This window comes from Nuphar pumila, chromosome 2 (genome assembly GCF_984573655.1).
Source record: "Nuphar pumila chromosome 2, dmNupPumi1.hap1.1, whole genome shotgun sequence".
Lineage (NCBI taxonomy): Eukaryota > Viridiplantae > Streptophyta > Magnoliopsida > Nymphaeales > Nymphaeaceae > Nuphar > Nuphar pumila.
Window position 1 is genome coordinate 140104815 of NC_143250.1, and position 18912 is coordinate 140123726.

General features: G+C 37.0%; 1 protein-coding gene across 1 annotated transcript in view; it reads right to left on the reverse strand.

Moving 5' to 3' along the window:
* Positions 1 to 18912, reverse strand: part of LOC149847335 (O-fucosyltransferase 9-like) — a 71484-nt gene that overhangs the window by 25424 nt on the left and 27148 nt on the right. The window contains exons 4-5 of the mRNA XM_089996938.1: positions 9077 to 9165; positions 8184 to 8381 (exon numbers count right to left, since the gene is read on the reverse strand). Coding sequence (XP_089853064.1) covers positions 8184 to 8381; positions 9077 to 9165 — 287 coding nt within the window. The remainder of the gene's footprint in view (positions 1 to 8183; positions 8382 to 9076; positions 9166 to 18912) is intronic.

Consider the following 18912-nt stretch of genomic DNA (forward strand, 5'->3'; position numbering starts at 1 on the left):
TCATAACTGTCTATCTCAATCAACTCAGAAGATCATCATAATTCATCGTAACATTTTATTTAATCATATAAATATTCACAAGATCCACGCTGGATCGCTTGGTCTGAGAAATGTACAACCTCAGAAGGAGTTACTCCCCTAGACGGATGGTCTGCCTAGTCTTGGACAACGCACTTCTTCACAGGAATAAACCGTCTTCGCGGGCTACCCGCTCTTGGACAATGCACTTCCTCAAAGAAACCAACCGCTCTAGCCGGATTACCTAATCTGGTCATGCACACCCTCACAGATAATCCCTTGGAAATAGTTCCTCAACAAGTACCATATCCAGTAAAAATTATTGTGATATATGCATCAATACAATTGACCACTTTCAGGGTCGATAGCCACCAATACGGGCACAAGCATGTATACTACAATCAATATGCATCACATCATACATCACTTTCTATGACACTTAAATCATAAAATCACACATTTAACCAATAAGGTTCCATGAAGCATAGTTCACTATTGAACTTAAACATTTATCGCATGCATTCATAATTTTATATAACGTGACATTTAAATCATATCATACAGAAACATATTATCATACACATCATATCATTGCTACAAGGAACATCGCATTTCGTAAATTGAACCTCGAAGCATGCGTAAACAAAACATGAGTTCTATGCATGCATACATGAATATGCATATTTCATAATACGAAGTAACTAAACCTCAACATACGTAACTCCTACGTAGTTTGAGTTATGCACACAGGATTCAAGTCATATATGCATTGTTTTACCACATGAATCAATATGCAAAGCAAGCATTTCATGCATAATGTGTCTCACACATAGTATATATATATATATATATATATATATATATATATATATATATATTAATAGCATTCACACAAATCATGGTTCGTTCATGAAAGCAAGGGACGTATCAGTCCATGCATAACGGTATTTTGCATAATCCTATCATCAACATGATTCTATCGCTCATTCTTTCGTGCATGATTACACAATTATTATTTCACACTAGCATGCAATATGGTCATCTCAAACACATCAATTTATGCAAAATTCATTCACACAAATGTATGCTAAAGCATGTACTTGCAACAAACACACTCCGTATTCGTATGATCTTCGAACTACGATAAGAAAATCACTTCTATTCCCATACATTCAAATCATGCTCAGCATGATCTCCGAACTACAATCACAAGTCATAGATATCAACAACTAAGTGGTGTGTATAAGCAGGAAAGTGTTGCATACAATAAAAATAAATTTATTGGGTGATGTATTTGCACCACGTACTTACCATGGCCATTTAACCGATTGAAATTTCGCATTGCATTACATTCAATGCACATTAGCTTATAGCTGTTTTGATACTTAGCATAAGTATCACATTTTTAGTATATCCCAGAGTTACCGAAAGTGCCTAGGCATATGGAGAAGCGCGCTTCCCCAAAGCACATTTTGGAAATGCGAAACATCGTGCTTCCGAAATGCACAGGGAAGAGTTTCCCTTTTTTGGAAAGTACACTTCCCATTTATGGGAAGCGCGAACGTGCTTCCCTCTTTTTTAATTTTTTTTCCATTTTTTTTATTTTTTTCCTCTTTTTTCACTTCCCCCTCGCTTCCTAGGTCGCTTCGTGTTCGCTTCCTAGGTCGCTTCCGAGACGGTTCGTGATTTGCTTCTAAGTCGTCCCATGCTTCCCGCTTCCTAAAATTTCGAAAGTGCCTCGCTTCTCGCTCCCACTTCCCGTATCGCTTCTCGCTCCCGCTTCCTCGACTGACAACCATGGTATATCCTGCACTCAAATAAATTAAACATATAGGCAACCATAGTACCCCTAGATATCCACAACTAAGTGTAGTGTGTGTGCATAACTTGTATTTGCAATTCGGTGAAGTATTTAGCACAACAACATCATGCTTACGCAATTAGTGCCTAAACATGCTCTCTATAAGTTCAATTAAGGAAACTTACTTTAATAATGTGAAGAACAACAAATCGAAAGCTAAAAGACCGAGGGGTTTTGAAATCCGCAAAGACCGCTCAAGCAACGATGCACCGAACATTTGGTGCGCGGTCGAAAATGCCAAAATCTCTAAAAATATGAAATCCCCAAAAATCCAGAAAGATTGGGTGAACTACCAATAAATATTAACTGCTGAGCAGAAAATGCTGCATACACCAATATCTCCATCTCACCAAATTTGGTTACTGCAAAACATAGATTAAATATTTTAAATAGTACTTTTGATTAAAATAGCCAAAATACCCCTTAGTTAAAAATTAAAATTTTTAACTTGCTAAATTCATCTAGTAAATACCAAAATTCAATGATATCACAACAATATTTTACAAAACTCTTAAAAACATGTTTTTGATTAGAAGTAATATAATTGATTGTTAAATATCTAAAATAGTTTTAAAAATATCAATTTTACCCTTGTTAGCCATAAATGAGTAATTGGGCATTTAAACACCAATAAATGAGATTTAAATGATAGAAACACATTTCTAACAAGAAGATAAAGATGAATTATTTATTTATTAATAATATACAAAATTTACAGGTTTTACATTCTACCGCCCTTAAAAAAAATCGTCATTGAAATTTATATAATCATTCAAACAGGTGAGAGTATTCATCAGGTCATTGACCCTTCATACCCAAACTATCTGACGAAGAAAAGATCACACAATAAATATAAGTCCTAAGAATATTTCTAGGTCCACATCAACAACATTTCAAATATCACATATCATACAGGTTTTTCACATTCAATATCGACATATTTCATATATGTGCATCAACAAGATTTACAAACGGATATCATACCTGCGAAGGTCATCTTACTCGAATCTCGTGATCATTGTTACCAAACTGCTCTGATACCATTTGTAACACACCCAAATTTTAACCTTAAGTATTGTTCAAATATTAAAATTTCGAGACCAATTTTTTTTTATAAGTATAAGTAAATCAGATCTTCTAATGCGGAAACGATTTTAAAAAACGGTTAAGACTTTGGGCGGGGTTATACTAAAGATAACAATCAAATCAAAATGTACGGGATATATACATTACAAACCGCGTACAATATAAGACTAAAATATGAAGAGTTTTAATTTTATTTCAAATCAGAGTATAAAAATAATAATTCAGTCTCTACATGATCAAGTACTTAAAACGAAAAGATCATGTCTACCAAGATTGCAAGGTAAGAATGGACCATCGAGGATGCAGCTCGACCAGTCCTTCGCTCTAACTACTCATCATACTTTACCTGCATTACCTGTTCCTCATAAAACGGGATCAGACTCGTTAAAGTCTGATAAAGTAACTCAAACTCAAACTTAAAGAAAACATATCAAGCATTTAAAGGTAAAGACATGATATATTATTCATCAATCGTCAAGTGATAGACAAGAGAACAACGTCCTATGAGTCGTTCATTTCAAGTATTCGGACATAAAGCATTTAAAAGCATTTCATCACTTAATATTCTATTCAACCTTAACTCACATAATAAAGCATAATCTATATGCATTCAAGTCATACAAGTCATCGCATAAATATATATATGCATCTAAGACATTCAGATCATTGCATTAATTTCATATGCATTTATAATTCTTATAAATAATAAATCAAATCACATTTGATCATTCCAGCATGAAACACTTAGTTAGATATTCATGATACACATCAATCATGATACATAGGTGTGATATATTCACTTAAACAATCATAATGCAATCATTTGCAATGAAACTATTTAGGGAAAATGTATCATTCACCTAATAAGTCAAAACTAGTCATTCACCTATACGCTAATATAAACATCATAATCATAACCTCATATCAAGATCTAAACTCAATAAGGATCTCATTCCCACATTTGAGTTCAGTATATAATCATGCTACAACAGAAATTTCAAATCTATAGATTCATAACTGGCTATCTCAATCAACTCAGAAGATCAACACAATTCATCATAATATTTCATTTAATCATATACATATTCACAAGACCCACGCCAGATCGCCTGGTCTGAAAAATGTACAACCTCACAAGGAGTTACCGCCCTAGACGAATGGTCTGCCTGGTCTTGGATAATACACTTCCTCACAGGAATATACCGTCTTCGCGGGCTACCCGTTCTTGGACAATGCACTTCCTCAAAGAGACTTACCGCTCTAGCCAGATTATCTGATCTGGTCATGTACACCCTCTCAGAGAATCTTTTGGGAATAGTTCCTCAACGGGTACCATATCCAGTGAAAACTATTGTGATACATGCATCAATCCAATTGACCACTCTCAAGGTCGATAGCCACCAACACGGGCACAAGCATGTATACAATCAATATGCATCACATCATACATCACTTTATATGACACTTAAATCATAAAATCACACATTTAACCAATAAGGTTCCATGAACCATAGTTCACTATTGAACTTAAACATTTATCGCATACATTCATAATTTTATATCACGTGACATTTAAATCATACCATATAGAAGCATATTATCCTACGAATCATATTATCGCCACAAAGAACATTGCATTTCGTAAATTGAACCTCAAAGCATGTGTAAACAAAACATGAGTTTTATGCATGCATACCTGAATATGCACATTTCATAATACGAAGCAACTAAACCTCAATATACCTAACTCCTACGTAGTTCGAGTTGTGCACACAGGATTCAAGTCATATATGTATTGTTTCACCACATGAATCAATATGCAAAGCAAGCATTTCATGCATAATGTATCTCACACATAGTATATATACATATATTAATAGCATTCACACAAATCATGGTTCGTTCATGAGAGCATGAAACGTATCAGTCCATGCATAACGGTATTTGCATAATCCCATCATGAACATGATTTTATCACTCATGCTTTCGTGTATGATTACACAATTATTATTTCACACTAGCATTCAATATGGTCATGTCAAACACATCAATTTATGCAAAATTCATTCACACAAATGCATGCTAAAGCATGTACCTGCAACAAACACACTCCGTGTTCAGCTATTTAAAATCATGACGAGCATGATCTCCGAACTACGACAAGAAAATCACTTTTATTCTCATACATTCAAATCATGCTCAGCATGATCTCCAAACTACAATCACAAGTCATAGATATCCACAACTAAGTGGTGTGTGTGAGCAGGAAAGTGTTGCATACAATAAAAATAAATTTATTGGGTGATGTATTTGCACTACGTACTTACTATGGCCATTTACCCGATTGGAATTTCGCATTGCATTGCATTCAATGCACATTTGCTTATAGCGGTTTTGATACTTAGCATAAGTATCACATTTTTAGTATATCTTGTACTCAAAGCAGTTAAACATATAGGCAACCATAGCACCCCTAGACATCCACAACTAAGTGTGGTGTGTGCGCATAACTTGTATTTGTAATTAAGTGAAGTATTTAGTACAACAACATCATGCTTACGCAATTAGTGCCTAAACATGCTCTCTATAAGTTCAATTAAGGAAAGTTACTTTAATAATGTAAAGAACAACAAATCAAAACCCAAAAGACTGAGAGGTTTCGAAATCCGCAAAGACCGCTCAAGCAACGATGCACCGAACACTTGGTGCACAGTCGAAAATGCCAAAAGCTCTAAAAATATAAAATCTCCAAAAATCCAGAAAGATAGGGTGAACCACCAATAAATATTAACTGCTGAGCAGAAAATGCTGCATACACCATCTCCATCTCACCAAATTTGGTTACTGCAAAACATAAATTAAATATTTTAAATAGTACTTTTGATTAAAATAACCAAAATGCCTCTTAATTAAAAGTTAAGATTTTTAACTTGCTAAATTCATCTAGTAAATACCAAAATTCAATAATATCACACCAATATTTTACAAAACTCTTAAAAACATGTTTTTGATCAGAAGTAATATAATTAATTGTTAAATATCTGAAATAGTTTTAAAAATACCAAATTTACCCTTGTTAGCCAGAAATAAGTAATTGAGCATTTAAACACCAATAAATGAGATTTAAACGATAGAAACACATTTATATCTCGAAGATAAAGATGAATTATTTATTTATTAATAATACCCAAAATTTACAGGTTTTACATTTACCGGGATCGAAAAAGGAAGAAACCACAGCTTCAGTTGATGCTCCACTTGAAGAAGATATATCTTTAAGTAACGGTTAGGGAATCTCCATAAGTTGTCACATAAATACGGATGCATCATGAGATTTGTTAGTTTCACTTGATTCTTGAATCGATCCAACCGAAGCCACCTTCTTTTCTTCTTTCTTTCTAAATCTAGGACATTGAGGTTTAATGTGTCCCAACTCATGACAATTATAACAAATAATTTTTTTCTTGTCATATTCACTACATTGTTTTTTATAAGGCTTCTTATCATACTCATTTTCTTGTTTTCAATGAGGTGGCTTGTAAGGGCGCATGTAGTTTTCAGGTCTAAAGATGGCTAAAACTGAGTCATCTTCATTTTTCAAAGAATGTCCTTTTAGCCTATTCTCTTCCATACTCAACTCTTCAATAGTGTCAACAATAGAGGAAATTTTTCCATTATGGAGATGAGCCAATTTAATAATCTCAAACTCCAGTCTCAAACCATTTATAAATTGATAGAAGTGTTATGCATCAAGTTGTTTTTGTCGGAATTCATATATCTTCCGAACAATGCCAGTTGGGCTCAAGAATGGATAATTCTTCCCAAAGTTCAGACAATTCATTGTAGTATTCCCTAATACTTTTCTTTTTGAGTCATTTTCTGAACTTTGTTTTGTAAGTTGCACACATGTGCAATGTCTTTAACGGAATACATATTTTTGAGATATTCTCATGCTTTGTTAGCATGCTCAAATTTGGTGAGACTAAAGTACTTTTTAATATCCACGCTATTGATGAGCCAAAACATAATCTTAGTATGCCCCATTCTTCACTCTTTTCACTTTTTCTCATAAGTTGCTAGTGCCTTAGTCTTCTCACCATCCGTAAGAGAGACTTTTTTTCATTTTCGACCTTTTTGAAGACTAGTTTAGGCTTCGGATCGGAGCCATCAACTAAACCCCACAATCCCTTTTCCCATATATGGTGCTTCATTATTGAAGAACACATTACAAAGTTAGTATCATTGAGTTTCATGGGTATGATGGTGACTTTCTCATTGTCATCCATTCTTACAAAAGGAGAGAAAATGAAGAGAAGAGAGATAAGAAAAAGAATAGATAAGAAATAATAGAGAAATATCACGAGCACACCACCACGATCACACGAGCCATGCTTGCACAATTATATGAATACTTTGAATCGCCAAAAGGTTCTTTTTTTCTCCCACGAGCACGAAAAATGAGGCAACATGCAATCCTCAAGAGTCAAAAGCAACCTTGCTCTGATACCATGTAAAGAAACAAGAATCTTCCAAACACACAAAATACGTCCTTCAAGGATCCAAGAGAAGAATAACAAGTGTCCACAAAAGGGCACACTACCAAAACCCACACAAGGGGTATTCACAAGAACACTTAAAAATAAATATTTTATTCAGCCACTAAAATGCAAGAAGCATACATTTGAAGAGGGGGTGACCCTTATTTATATACATGAGATGAGGGGGAAAAGGACTCAAATAGAGTCGTTGGAGCTAGTCCAACGGCTCTATTTGTAGTCGTTGGACTAGCTCCAACAGCTCCAAGAGTTGACTAGTCAGCCTATCTAGTTCAAACTGAACTAGATACAAAAAATAATAAAATAAAAATAATAAATGGAGAAATATATATATATATATATATATATATATATATATATGATATACATATTTACACATGTACATTTTAACACTCTCCCCTCGTGCATAACAGACGGGCTCATAGAGTACATTCTATGAAATAAATCTGCACTGAGAAATGGACAGAATAATACATCATAGATTCCGCAGATGGAAAGATTTTTATTGAAGGCACTAGCATAAGAGAATGCCAACATTTTGGAGAATAATTTTCCAACAAGATGCTACAGAAATCTCAGCAAACTTAGGCAGAAATTGTAGCAGTGGTGACGATACAAATTCAACAAATAGGACAAATCGGAAGAGAAAAAGTATGTCATACCCAAGCTTAATCAACTTTGGAAGGACCTTTTCCAAATAGTGGTTTGCAGTTGACCATGCTTTAACCCTCAAATTTATGATATTACTAATATTGTTGTCAAATTTCTGAAGAATGTCTTCTGGGAGCTCTTTCACCACTTTCACCTCATTCTTGAGGACCTCAATAAAGTGTTCCTCATCAAATATATCCCCAAACTTGCTGCATCATATAAGAAACGAAATAATTCATTATTACTTCGAAAAAGAAAAACTAAAAATGTTATTTTTTAGAACACCATGCAACTAAGAACATTGAAATGGAAGAAAAGAATTATGGTTAATAAACAGTATAACAAAAAAGAAAATTCAGTTAACAAATAAGAAAAACAGTAAACATGCCATTACAAAAATAGTATGTTAATTATGAGAACAGTACGAGTGCATCCTCACAAACAATCATGGTCCTCCCAAAAGCACAAGTTCAAGAACCCCTACACAATATGATGATAATTACAAGAACAGTATGTGTGCATCCTCACAAACTATTATGGTTTTCCCAACAGCACAAGTTCAAGAATTCCTACACAACATGCATTCATAGGAAGAACCAAAATATAGAGGTATAATGGAAATCAAGGTAAAAACCCAGACATGTTCAAGTGGGTCAAGACAGTGACTGAGCCAACTGAAGTGAAAATTAGGCGAGTGTTAGTAAAAACCTTGTCGAGACACTGGGTTGACCACGTTAAGTGCAGAATCAGGTCAACTTGGACAAGACATTGGGTTGACACTAGGTTTTTAGACTATGACGGGAATAAACAATTATACTACATCAAAAAGCAGTTAGAACTAAGCACACTGAGGCAACACTCATTTTTATTTAACAAGTTGCAGATTAGCAACGACACTACTTACCTCGAGTCCCTCCAGACACTATTTAAATGAAATGTTGGGATGACAAGTGTAGCATTCAATAGGCCTGCAACTGCAACTGCATCACAAATCTGCATGAGGAATAAGATACCGCAAACATTAGCCAAACGGAGAGCAGAAAAATTACATATCCATAAAAAAACGAGAAGGATTATCCTGTCCACAGTGCCTATCATGTCCTACCCGAGAGTACTTTGACATTCTACAACTCAATGCCACAAGCTTGCAAAATTTATAATATTTTGTCAACATCTTAGCAAGTTCTTTAGAGCATTAAGGCCAAAAACATTCATCCTAGATATAATGCAGGTTGCAAAACACACTGTATGTGAAAGATTTAAAGAGAGACATTGATCCATGATTAAATACCCCTGGAGGTGGCGTGTGGGATAAGAAGACATTCAATGGCCAAGCAAGTCAGTATTTGACAATTAAAATAGCAGGAACAGGGAAAACATCACATCCAAAATATTCATATCAAACTTATCAATTTCTTATCTCAAGTATTCAGTTTGTTATCCCTAACATTTCTTGTACTTGAAAATTTTCCCTTTATTTGTCTGATAGAATAGCAGATGGACAGATGAGTAATGAAATGTCACCAAAGAGTTCACCAGCACCAATGTCACGATCACACGCACAAGAGTGCACAATTGTGCCACCAAGAGCACAAGTGCAATGGCCACTAAGGGCACAAAGACAAGAATCACAAGAGTGCACATACACACTTGAAAAAATAAATATTATTAATGCGAGTAAAACGCTCAAAACTGAAAAGATGTCACAACCGGGTCTGGATCTCTGGATCCAGACCCAATCTGTTTTAGTTTTATTTAAACACATGCTCATTAATGGCATGTTGTAAATTCAACACTTGTAAAGGGTATTTTTGTACCCTAATTAAAATTGTAGGTGTATATAGTTAATGCGAAAAACCGCAGACCCTAATTTTGGGTTTTCTGCAGCCACCGACCCCTCTCTCCCTCTCTATTCCTCTTCCTCTTGTGGTTTACGGTGGAGTACCAGTTTCTAACACGGTATCAGAGCATCAGATCCTTCCTTGAAGATCGTTTCAGCCCCTTCATCCTCTTCTAAGGTATTTTTTTCTCTTCCTTGAAGATCGTTTCTTTCTTTCCTTCTAATCTGCAGTATGCCTCCTAATCTACAAAGGCAAAGGACAATACCTACTTACTTTCTCTGCAACAAAAGGGGGCACATCAAAGCAAATTGCTTGCATAACCCGCAAAATAAAGAAAAACAATTGGAGACAAGAAAAGGCACAGATACATTGAAGAATACTGGAGAAGTCAAAGAGTTGTTATTATTTGCCTTGGCTGAATTGAACATCAAACAGAATGATCAAGGTACTTGGTATGTTGATTCTGGTGCAGCCACTCATGTCACTGGTGATGATGGTAAGCTCCTAAACCTTGTTGCTTATGTTGGTAGAAATAGTATTGTCACTGGAGATGGGTCTCATCACCATATTTCGCACATTGAAAATTTTGTAATTCCTATGTTCAATTCTTCCCTTGCTCTTTCAAATGTTATTCATGCTCCTAATATTAAGAAAAATATTGTTTCAGTCTCTAAGCTTGTCGATGACATTAATGCTTCAGTTGAGTTTACTCCTTTTTCTGTTTATGTTAAGGAACTTCTCCGGAGGGAAACGTTCGCTGAAGAAAAACGACAAGGGAATATGTACGTGTTCCAAGAGGATCCTTCTTCTCATGTTCAACCTGTTGATTCCATCTTGAAGCTCACGTCATCATCTTCAGTTCCGCCTGAGAGTGTCCTTAATATCTCTGAATGTATTGAGCTGAATCTTTGGCATGGTCGTCTGGGTCATTGTAGTAGTCGTTTTATTAATAAGCTTGTATCAAGCAGTCTTATTCCCAAGTCAAGTCTGAATTTAAGTGTCGATAATAAAAATTGTTCTAGTTGTCTTCAGTGTAAGAGTCATGTTCTTCCATTTCATTCCATTAATAAAAGAGCTTCAAGACCATTTGAAATTATATGTTCTGATGTTTGGGGTCCGGCTCCAGTTCCTTCCATGTCTGGCACTAGATATTATCTCATTTTTGTTGATAGTTATTCTCGATATAAATGGATCTTCTTTATGAAAAGTAAATTTGAAACCTTCAAATTGTTTCAGAATTTTCATTCCTTTGTTCAAAATAAATTCTCTGAAAATATTACTTGTTTCCAATGTGACGGAGGGGGTGAGTTCTCTTCAAATGACTTTATTAATTTCCTCTAAACAAATGGAATAAGTAGGCAGGTGTCTTGTCCCCATACACCTCAACAGAATGGAGTTGCTGAACGGAAGCATCGCCATATTGTCAAAAGTGCAATGAGCATGATGCATGATAGTAATCTTCCAGTTACCTTCTAGGCAGAGGCCTTTCATACAACAGTCTATGTCATAAATTGATTGCCCATGAATATCTTGGAAAACAAATCACCCCATTTCTCTTTGTATGGTGTGCATCCAAATTATCATGATTTACACGTATTTGGGTGTGTATGTTATGTTCATGTTGATAGTTCAATGTGACACAAGTTTCAGGATAAGGCCTTAAAATGCAAATTTGTGGGATATGCTGATGATTACAAAAGATACAGATGCTATGATCCTGTGAGCAGGCGCATCAAGATATCCAGAAATGTGTTTGATGAATCAAATTTTGGTCATAATGTTGACACTCCTGAAATTGAAATTTATCACCCTTGGTTGAACTCAGATCTCTTTTCTAGTATTGACGGTGTTTGTTCTTCAGACTGTAATCAAAGAGATGAGGGAAACATGACTACTGTTGCGCAAAGAACTCAGAAGAGTGTGATCTCTGAACCATCATTGCCCCCCGAAAGGTATAAAGGCATTGTTTACTCTCAACGTGAGAAGGAGATATTCCCCAGCTTTAATCAGGAGTTGAATTCTCCTTCTGTTTCCATTCAATCATTTGTTCACAGAAGGTCTACCCGGCCTCGACATCCTATTGATAGGTGGGTTAGTTATGAGAACTTCACAATGGATTTTCAACTTTTCTTAACCTCTTTGGACAAGGAAGATCAACCCACCACGTTTTATCAAGCAATAAATTCTAAAAGATGGATTGAAGCTATGAACGAAGAAATGCATGCTCTTCATGAGTGTGGCACTTGAGATATTGTTCCCAGACCACACAATCGAAATGTGGTTGGTTCAAAGTGGGTGTATAAGATAAAGTATAAGTCGGATGATACTATCGAGCGATACAAGGCTAGATTGGTTGCCAAAGGATTCACATAGGAGCAAGGACAAGACTATGATGAGACCTTCAATCTAGTCGTGAAAATGAGTACTATCTGCATCATATTATCATTGGTTGTTGAGCACCAGTGGACTCTCAGTCAACTGGATGTAAAAAATGCATTTCTCCATGGAACTCTGAAGGTGGAAGTATACATGGAGCAACCCACTGGGTATGCCGAAGGAAATTCCAAAGAATACGTGTGCAGGTTAAAGAGAGCTATATATGGTCTGAAGCAGGCATCTCAATCTTGGTTTGACAGTTTCTCCCTTGAAGTAGAAAAATATGGCTTTAATCGGTCTCTCCTTGACCATTCTCTTTTCATATTCAAATGCAAAGATATAGTTACCCTGTTATTGATATATGTTGATGGCATTATCATTACAGGTAACTCTAATGAATATATTGAACATGTCAAAGAACTTTTGAACCATAGATTTAAGATGAAAGATCTTGGTAAACTGCGATACTTTCTTGGAGTAGAAGTTGATAGGACTCCTGAAGGCATGAAACTCACTCAACATAAGTATACTGTTGATGTTCTTAGCAAGGCAGGTATGACAGATTGCAAGCCTCTAAGCACACCCAGTGTACTTCATCAGAAACTCAATTCCCAAGATGGAGATTTGTATGAGGACCCTACAGGATATCGCAGGGTAGTAGGAATGCTTCAGTATCTTACCTTCACTCTGCTTGACATTGTTTATTCGGTCAATCAGGTGTCTCAGTTCATGCATGAACCGCATATTGGACATATGGAAGCTGTTAAACACATTCTTCGATATTTGAAGGGAACTATTGGAGATGGACTTCTATACAAAAAGAGTATGCATGGCCATCACATGCATGAACTTCTTACTTACACAGATGCAGATTGGGCAGGAGATCCAGATGAGCGTAGATCAGTCTCAGGATACCGTGTTTTTATTGGCCTAAATCTTGTCTCCTAGAGCAGTAGGAAACAAAAGGCCATAGCCAGGTCGAGCACAAAAGCTGAATATAGATCAATGGCAGCTGCTACAGCCGAAGTAACATGGATCAGACACCTCTTGACAGAAGTAGAAGAATCGATTTCTAAAAGCATTCTCTTATGTGATAATCAAAGTGCTATCAACATGTCATTCAATCCTATCTACCACAGTCGTGCCAAGCATATTGAAATTGATCAACACTTTATAAGACAGAAGGTCGAAGAGAAGGAAATTGAACCAGAATACGTTCGGACTGTTGATCAAGTTGCTGACTTGTTTACAAAAGGACTTATCAAGGACAAATTTTGGATGTTAAAAGGCAAGTTGTTCATGGTTCAAAACCATGTACAATCTATTTTAGTTTTATTTAAACACATGCTCATTAATGGCATGTTGTAAATTCCATACTTTATGTAAAGGGTATTTTTGTACCCTAATTAAAACTGTACGTGTATATAATTAATGAGAAAAATCGCAGACCCTAATTTTGGGTTTTCTGCAGCCACCGACCCCTCTCTCCCTCTCTATTCCTCTCCCTCTTGTGGTTTACGATGGAGTACCAGTTTCTAACAAAAACAAACATGATACAAGAGGGGTGAGAGTCCCCTATTTATACACAATAAACATCCCAAGTTAGTCTAGTCTAATGGCTACAAAAACTAGTTGTTAGACTAGTCTTAACGGCTAGTTAACCTAGCTAAAAAATAAAAGAAAAAAAATACAAAATACATACAATAAAAAATATATAAAAATAATGTATATATGTATATATACCATATCTACATACATACATAAGAATGTATATATATAAGTGTATATATAAACACATATATATATACACTCCCTCAAACTCACAGTGTAATAACCGAAAGTTTATCAAAGGAGAAAATGAAAGTGGAAAGAGGCTTTGTGAAGAAGTCTGGCAATTGATATTCCAATGTAACATGGGACAACTCGATTGTCTTCCATAGGAATTTCTCTCTAACATAGTGACAGTTCATCTCAATATGTTTTGTTCTCTCATGGAACGTATGGTTGTTGGCAATGTAGATGCTACTTTTGTTGTCACAACACATTTTTTATGTTATAGAAAATTTGACTCCCATGTCAGCAAGTAGTCTTCTAAGCCAGACTACTTCCACACTGGTAGTAGCCATGGTTCCATGTTCTGCTTCAGTTGAGCCCTTTTGTTGCTTCTTACACTGTCACGAGATCAACGAATCACCTATAAAAACACAAAAACTTGTAGTTGAGTGATTGTTATTGGGATCATCTCCTCAGTCTACATCGGTATATGCAATTAATTCTAATAAAGAAGAATAAGACAGAAAAAGACCCCTAAAAGAAAAAAATTTAATGTATCTAATAATTCTCATCATTGCTCTCGTATGAACTAAATTGGGAGTTGTAATGAAATAGTGAAAATGATAAAAACAATATCACAAAAAGTGCACAAGCACAAGCCAATGCCATTAAGGGCTTTAAACAAGATCACACTCACAATGTGCACAAGCACAAGTCAACTAAGGGACAACACAAATAGCCAACAAAGGGCAAATATAAGAGTAAAAAATATAAGATCTTATTGAGTAAGTGCTTGAGTAAAAGCATTAAAGAATAGGAGGGATCACACTACTATTTATACAAGAGAAAAAGGAGAGAAGAGAGAGACCATTGGGGGCTCCCAAGAGAGTCGTTGAGAGTCCCAACGACTCCATGGTCAAAAAGACCATAGAGTCCCTAATGGCTCCTCTAATTTACAAAAAAATAAAAATAAAAATAAATTGTTTTCATAAACAGTTTTATTACAAAGGAGAAATAACTAAAATGCCCCTATATGGCATTTAACTATTATAAGATTAATAACTATATATATATGTATATATGTATGTATATATAGGTTTATACATACGTGTATACATATATTTTAACACTCCCCCTCAAACTTACAGTGAAATAACCGAAAGTTTGTTAAGGAGGAAAATAAAACGAGGTGCAGGAAGAGCTTTAATAAAGAAATCTGCAAGCTGGTATTCTGATGTGACATGCGGCAATATAATAGTTCCTTTCAAATATTCATCTCTAACATAATGACAATCCATCTCAATGTGTTTGGTACGCTCATGAAATGTGTGATTGCTTGCAATGTAAATTGCACTTTTGTTATCACAATACAACTTCGAAAAAGAAGAGATGATTACGCCCATATCTTTGAGAAGACTTTTCAACCATATAAGTTTCATTGTTATTCTACCCATTGCCCGATATTCAGCTTCAGTTGAGGACAAGGATACCTTTTGTTGCTTCTTGCATCTTCACGAAATTAGAGAATCTCCCAAAAACACACAAAAACCTGTAGTTCTGAATAGGAAGGTTATGTGGCATTTAAATGCCTTTTGACATTTTTTGGAACCTACAGCTTATCCAAAATACAACTTCAGTTAGACTTTTGATGTTTGTGTCTTAATCAGAATTACCATAAGCATCTTAGGTAGGTGGAAAGCGCACTTCCCAGAAACTCACTTCGGAAGCATGATACTCCTCGCTTCTGAAATTTCATGGGAATCTCAATTCTTCCATGCTTCTCCTATGCTGCCCACACGCTTCATCCATGCTTCCCTACAAGCTTCCTATATGTTTCTCCCATGTTTCTTTTTATGTTTTTCATGTGCTTCCTCTCACGCTACCACTCTCACTTCCCATGTGCTCTAAATTGGAAATCATCATTGTTAAATTTTAACAAAAAATTAGTTCTCGCACAAAAAATCAAGAAAAATAAAAAGCCATTTTCACTTTAGTTTTTATTTGCTTCCTATTTGACTCCTATTCAGTTCCCATATTGCTTCCTTGTTTATTCTTGTTTCGCTTTTAAATTGATTCCTTGGTTCTCGCTTTCAATAAATTTTAAAATGTCACCTTTTTCGCTTTTACTTCCTAGTCTGTCAACCTTGGTCCTAATCTACAATCATTTGCTTGGTTTTAAAGTATGAGATCTTGGCTTAAGCAAACTGGAGGGGCTCAAATTTTATGAATTCCATTACCTAAAAAGTTTTAGGATACTGCAGAACCCTTATCATCAACAATGGCATTGATATTTTCAGTGAGGCAAATTCCAGAGAGAATCTATGCAAAATTATTTCTCTGGAAAATCTCAGAAAGATCGCAGAAATTTCAAAACAAAATTTGAAGACGAAAGAAACAAATAAAGAGAAATGACCACTGAAATCCTTATAGTAACATGAAAATCAGAGAGCATTGGAATTTAGAGAACAAATGGGACTAAGAAAAATATTTCACCAGAAGACTTATCATTATAACATATTATATATCAAAATTGTGACATTTTCAAGAGATCATGATATGACACCATTAATATGAAAATCTCATGATAATATCAGGACATTTTCAAACTATAGGAGATATTTTGTGACTATGATGACAGTTTTTCTGAAGTTAATGAATCCAACCATAGTTCATTCCATAACAACAAATGTGATACACATTTAAGAGTTACTCAACTCTGGTGCATGCTTCATTAGCCGTATTAGCTCTTTACATGTGTCTATTAACTTTCAGAGGTTTTTATTATCCAAAAGAAAACTTTTAGAGGTTTTTGTTTAGCTTTCTTAGACAGGATTAATCAAGGGATTCTTGTGATTCCACAAGCGGCTCGATGGAGGGGATGGCAATGTTGACTGCTTCAAGGTTATGAAAGTTGTTTAATAACTTTAATCACTCTAGGTCAAAGGTCAAATTGAAGCAATCACTTCATGGCTTAGGCACACACTAAATGTAAAAACCAGTGTTTAAAAAAAAAACGGAAGTCGGGTCGGACCCGACCCGGATCCGTAACCCGGTAGGGTTTTAAAACCCTGGCTTGAGTTTTCTTTCCTCCCTGTAGCCGCCTCGCACGAAAGGGGCTCCCCGTAACCGACGGGGCCACGATCACACCCTTCCCCCTGTGCCTTCCTATTAAGCAACGTAGAGGGAGAGGAGGCCCTCACGCGCAACTCCTCTCCCCCTCCCTATCGTTCGTCTCCCTGCGTGCAGCAGCCAACGGCGCCGGCGAGATACAGGTACACTTCCCCTCTCTGTCCCTCTGTCTTCTCCCTTAACTCCCCCCTTCTGCGTGCGTCGGGAGGCTGGCAGGGAGCTGGCGGTCGCTCCCTGCTGCGATTCTTCTCCGAGCCGGGATGCCGTCAGGGAGCCGACGGCCCCCCCTACGGCAACTTTTTCCCCCTTTCCTCTAAGTTGGTTGTCGGGGAACCCACAGGAGGCCGGCGACCCCCCCTGTCGTGTGCCTCCTCTCTTTTGCCTATCGGAGGTCGGCAGGGAGCCGACGGGCCCTCTGCGACGATTCTTCCCCTTTCCGTCGCTCTTTGTCCTGTTCCCCCTCCATTCTTTGCATTCGCCAGGAGGCCGGCAGGGTGCCGGAGGCCCTGTTGTGCCTCCCATCGCTCTTCCTTTTTCCTGGAGCCCTGCCAACGATCGGCAGGTAGCCGGTGGCCCCTGTCGCCCTTGACCCCTCCTTTGTGGCCTGTCAGGGGGTCGGCAGGGGGGCTGGGGGGGCCTGCCTCCCCTTTTCCCCTCAGTTCCGGCCAACAGGCATGGTTTTCCCCGACTTGATCCCCCTCTTTCGAGGAGACCCAACGGGGGCTCCAGGTGGCTGGTAGGAGCAGGTGGTGCACGCCATCTTGTATTGGGACATGGCAGGTTCAAAACCCAATGGTATAGTTATAAAACTGGTAGGGGTTCGCTTAACCGCACGTCGCAAATTTGAAACCCAGTGGTAAGTTGACTAGTAATCGGGTAGGGTCTGCTTAACCCCACCCTTTCCTTTTTGTTGAGCCGATCTCAGCTCAATTGGGGTCCAACCGAGTGTGGCTCTATTGGGGGCCTAGTCGACGCCCTCAATATTCTCGCTCGGTGCTCGCCGACTCGGGGCCTAGCTCAGACTAGCAACCCAGGCTAGGGTTGTGTTTCGCTTGTGGTGACCTCTTTCCTGTGTTTGGCAGACACTCCGACGACGCTAGACGGAGTCGTTCCTCACCATCGGCATTTCTGAGTTTTTCCTTCAAGCGTCGGTTTTAATGTACGGGTCCTTGAAATGGATGAGAAATCGGGTAGAGATTGGGTTCCATGCAATCTTTGGATGAAAATCCATGGAGGAGCAATGGATCTACGATTTCCACTGTTACCTATCTGTATTTTCGGTATTTTTATTAGTTTCAGCAAAGAAAATCTGTATGTTGTGTATGAGCTGGATAGTTTGGTGAAAAGAAAAAAAAATTATATGGGGGTTTAACGCTGGCCCGCGGGCATTCGCTTTCTGGTTAATCATGTATGTAGCTGTAATACGGACTGTTACACTTTCCTTGCACCTAATTTATCTCTGATTTTATTTAAGCATTGACAGTCAAACTAATGTATATATTTACATCTTCATACCCTGTTAACTGTTGATTTACCATAAATGTGCTTGAAAGTTATATTCGAAGCATAGGGGTATGGGGTGATATAGCCAGGGAGTCGGCCGGACTGGTTGGCAGGTCCA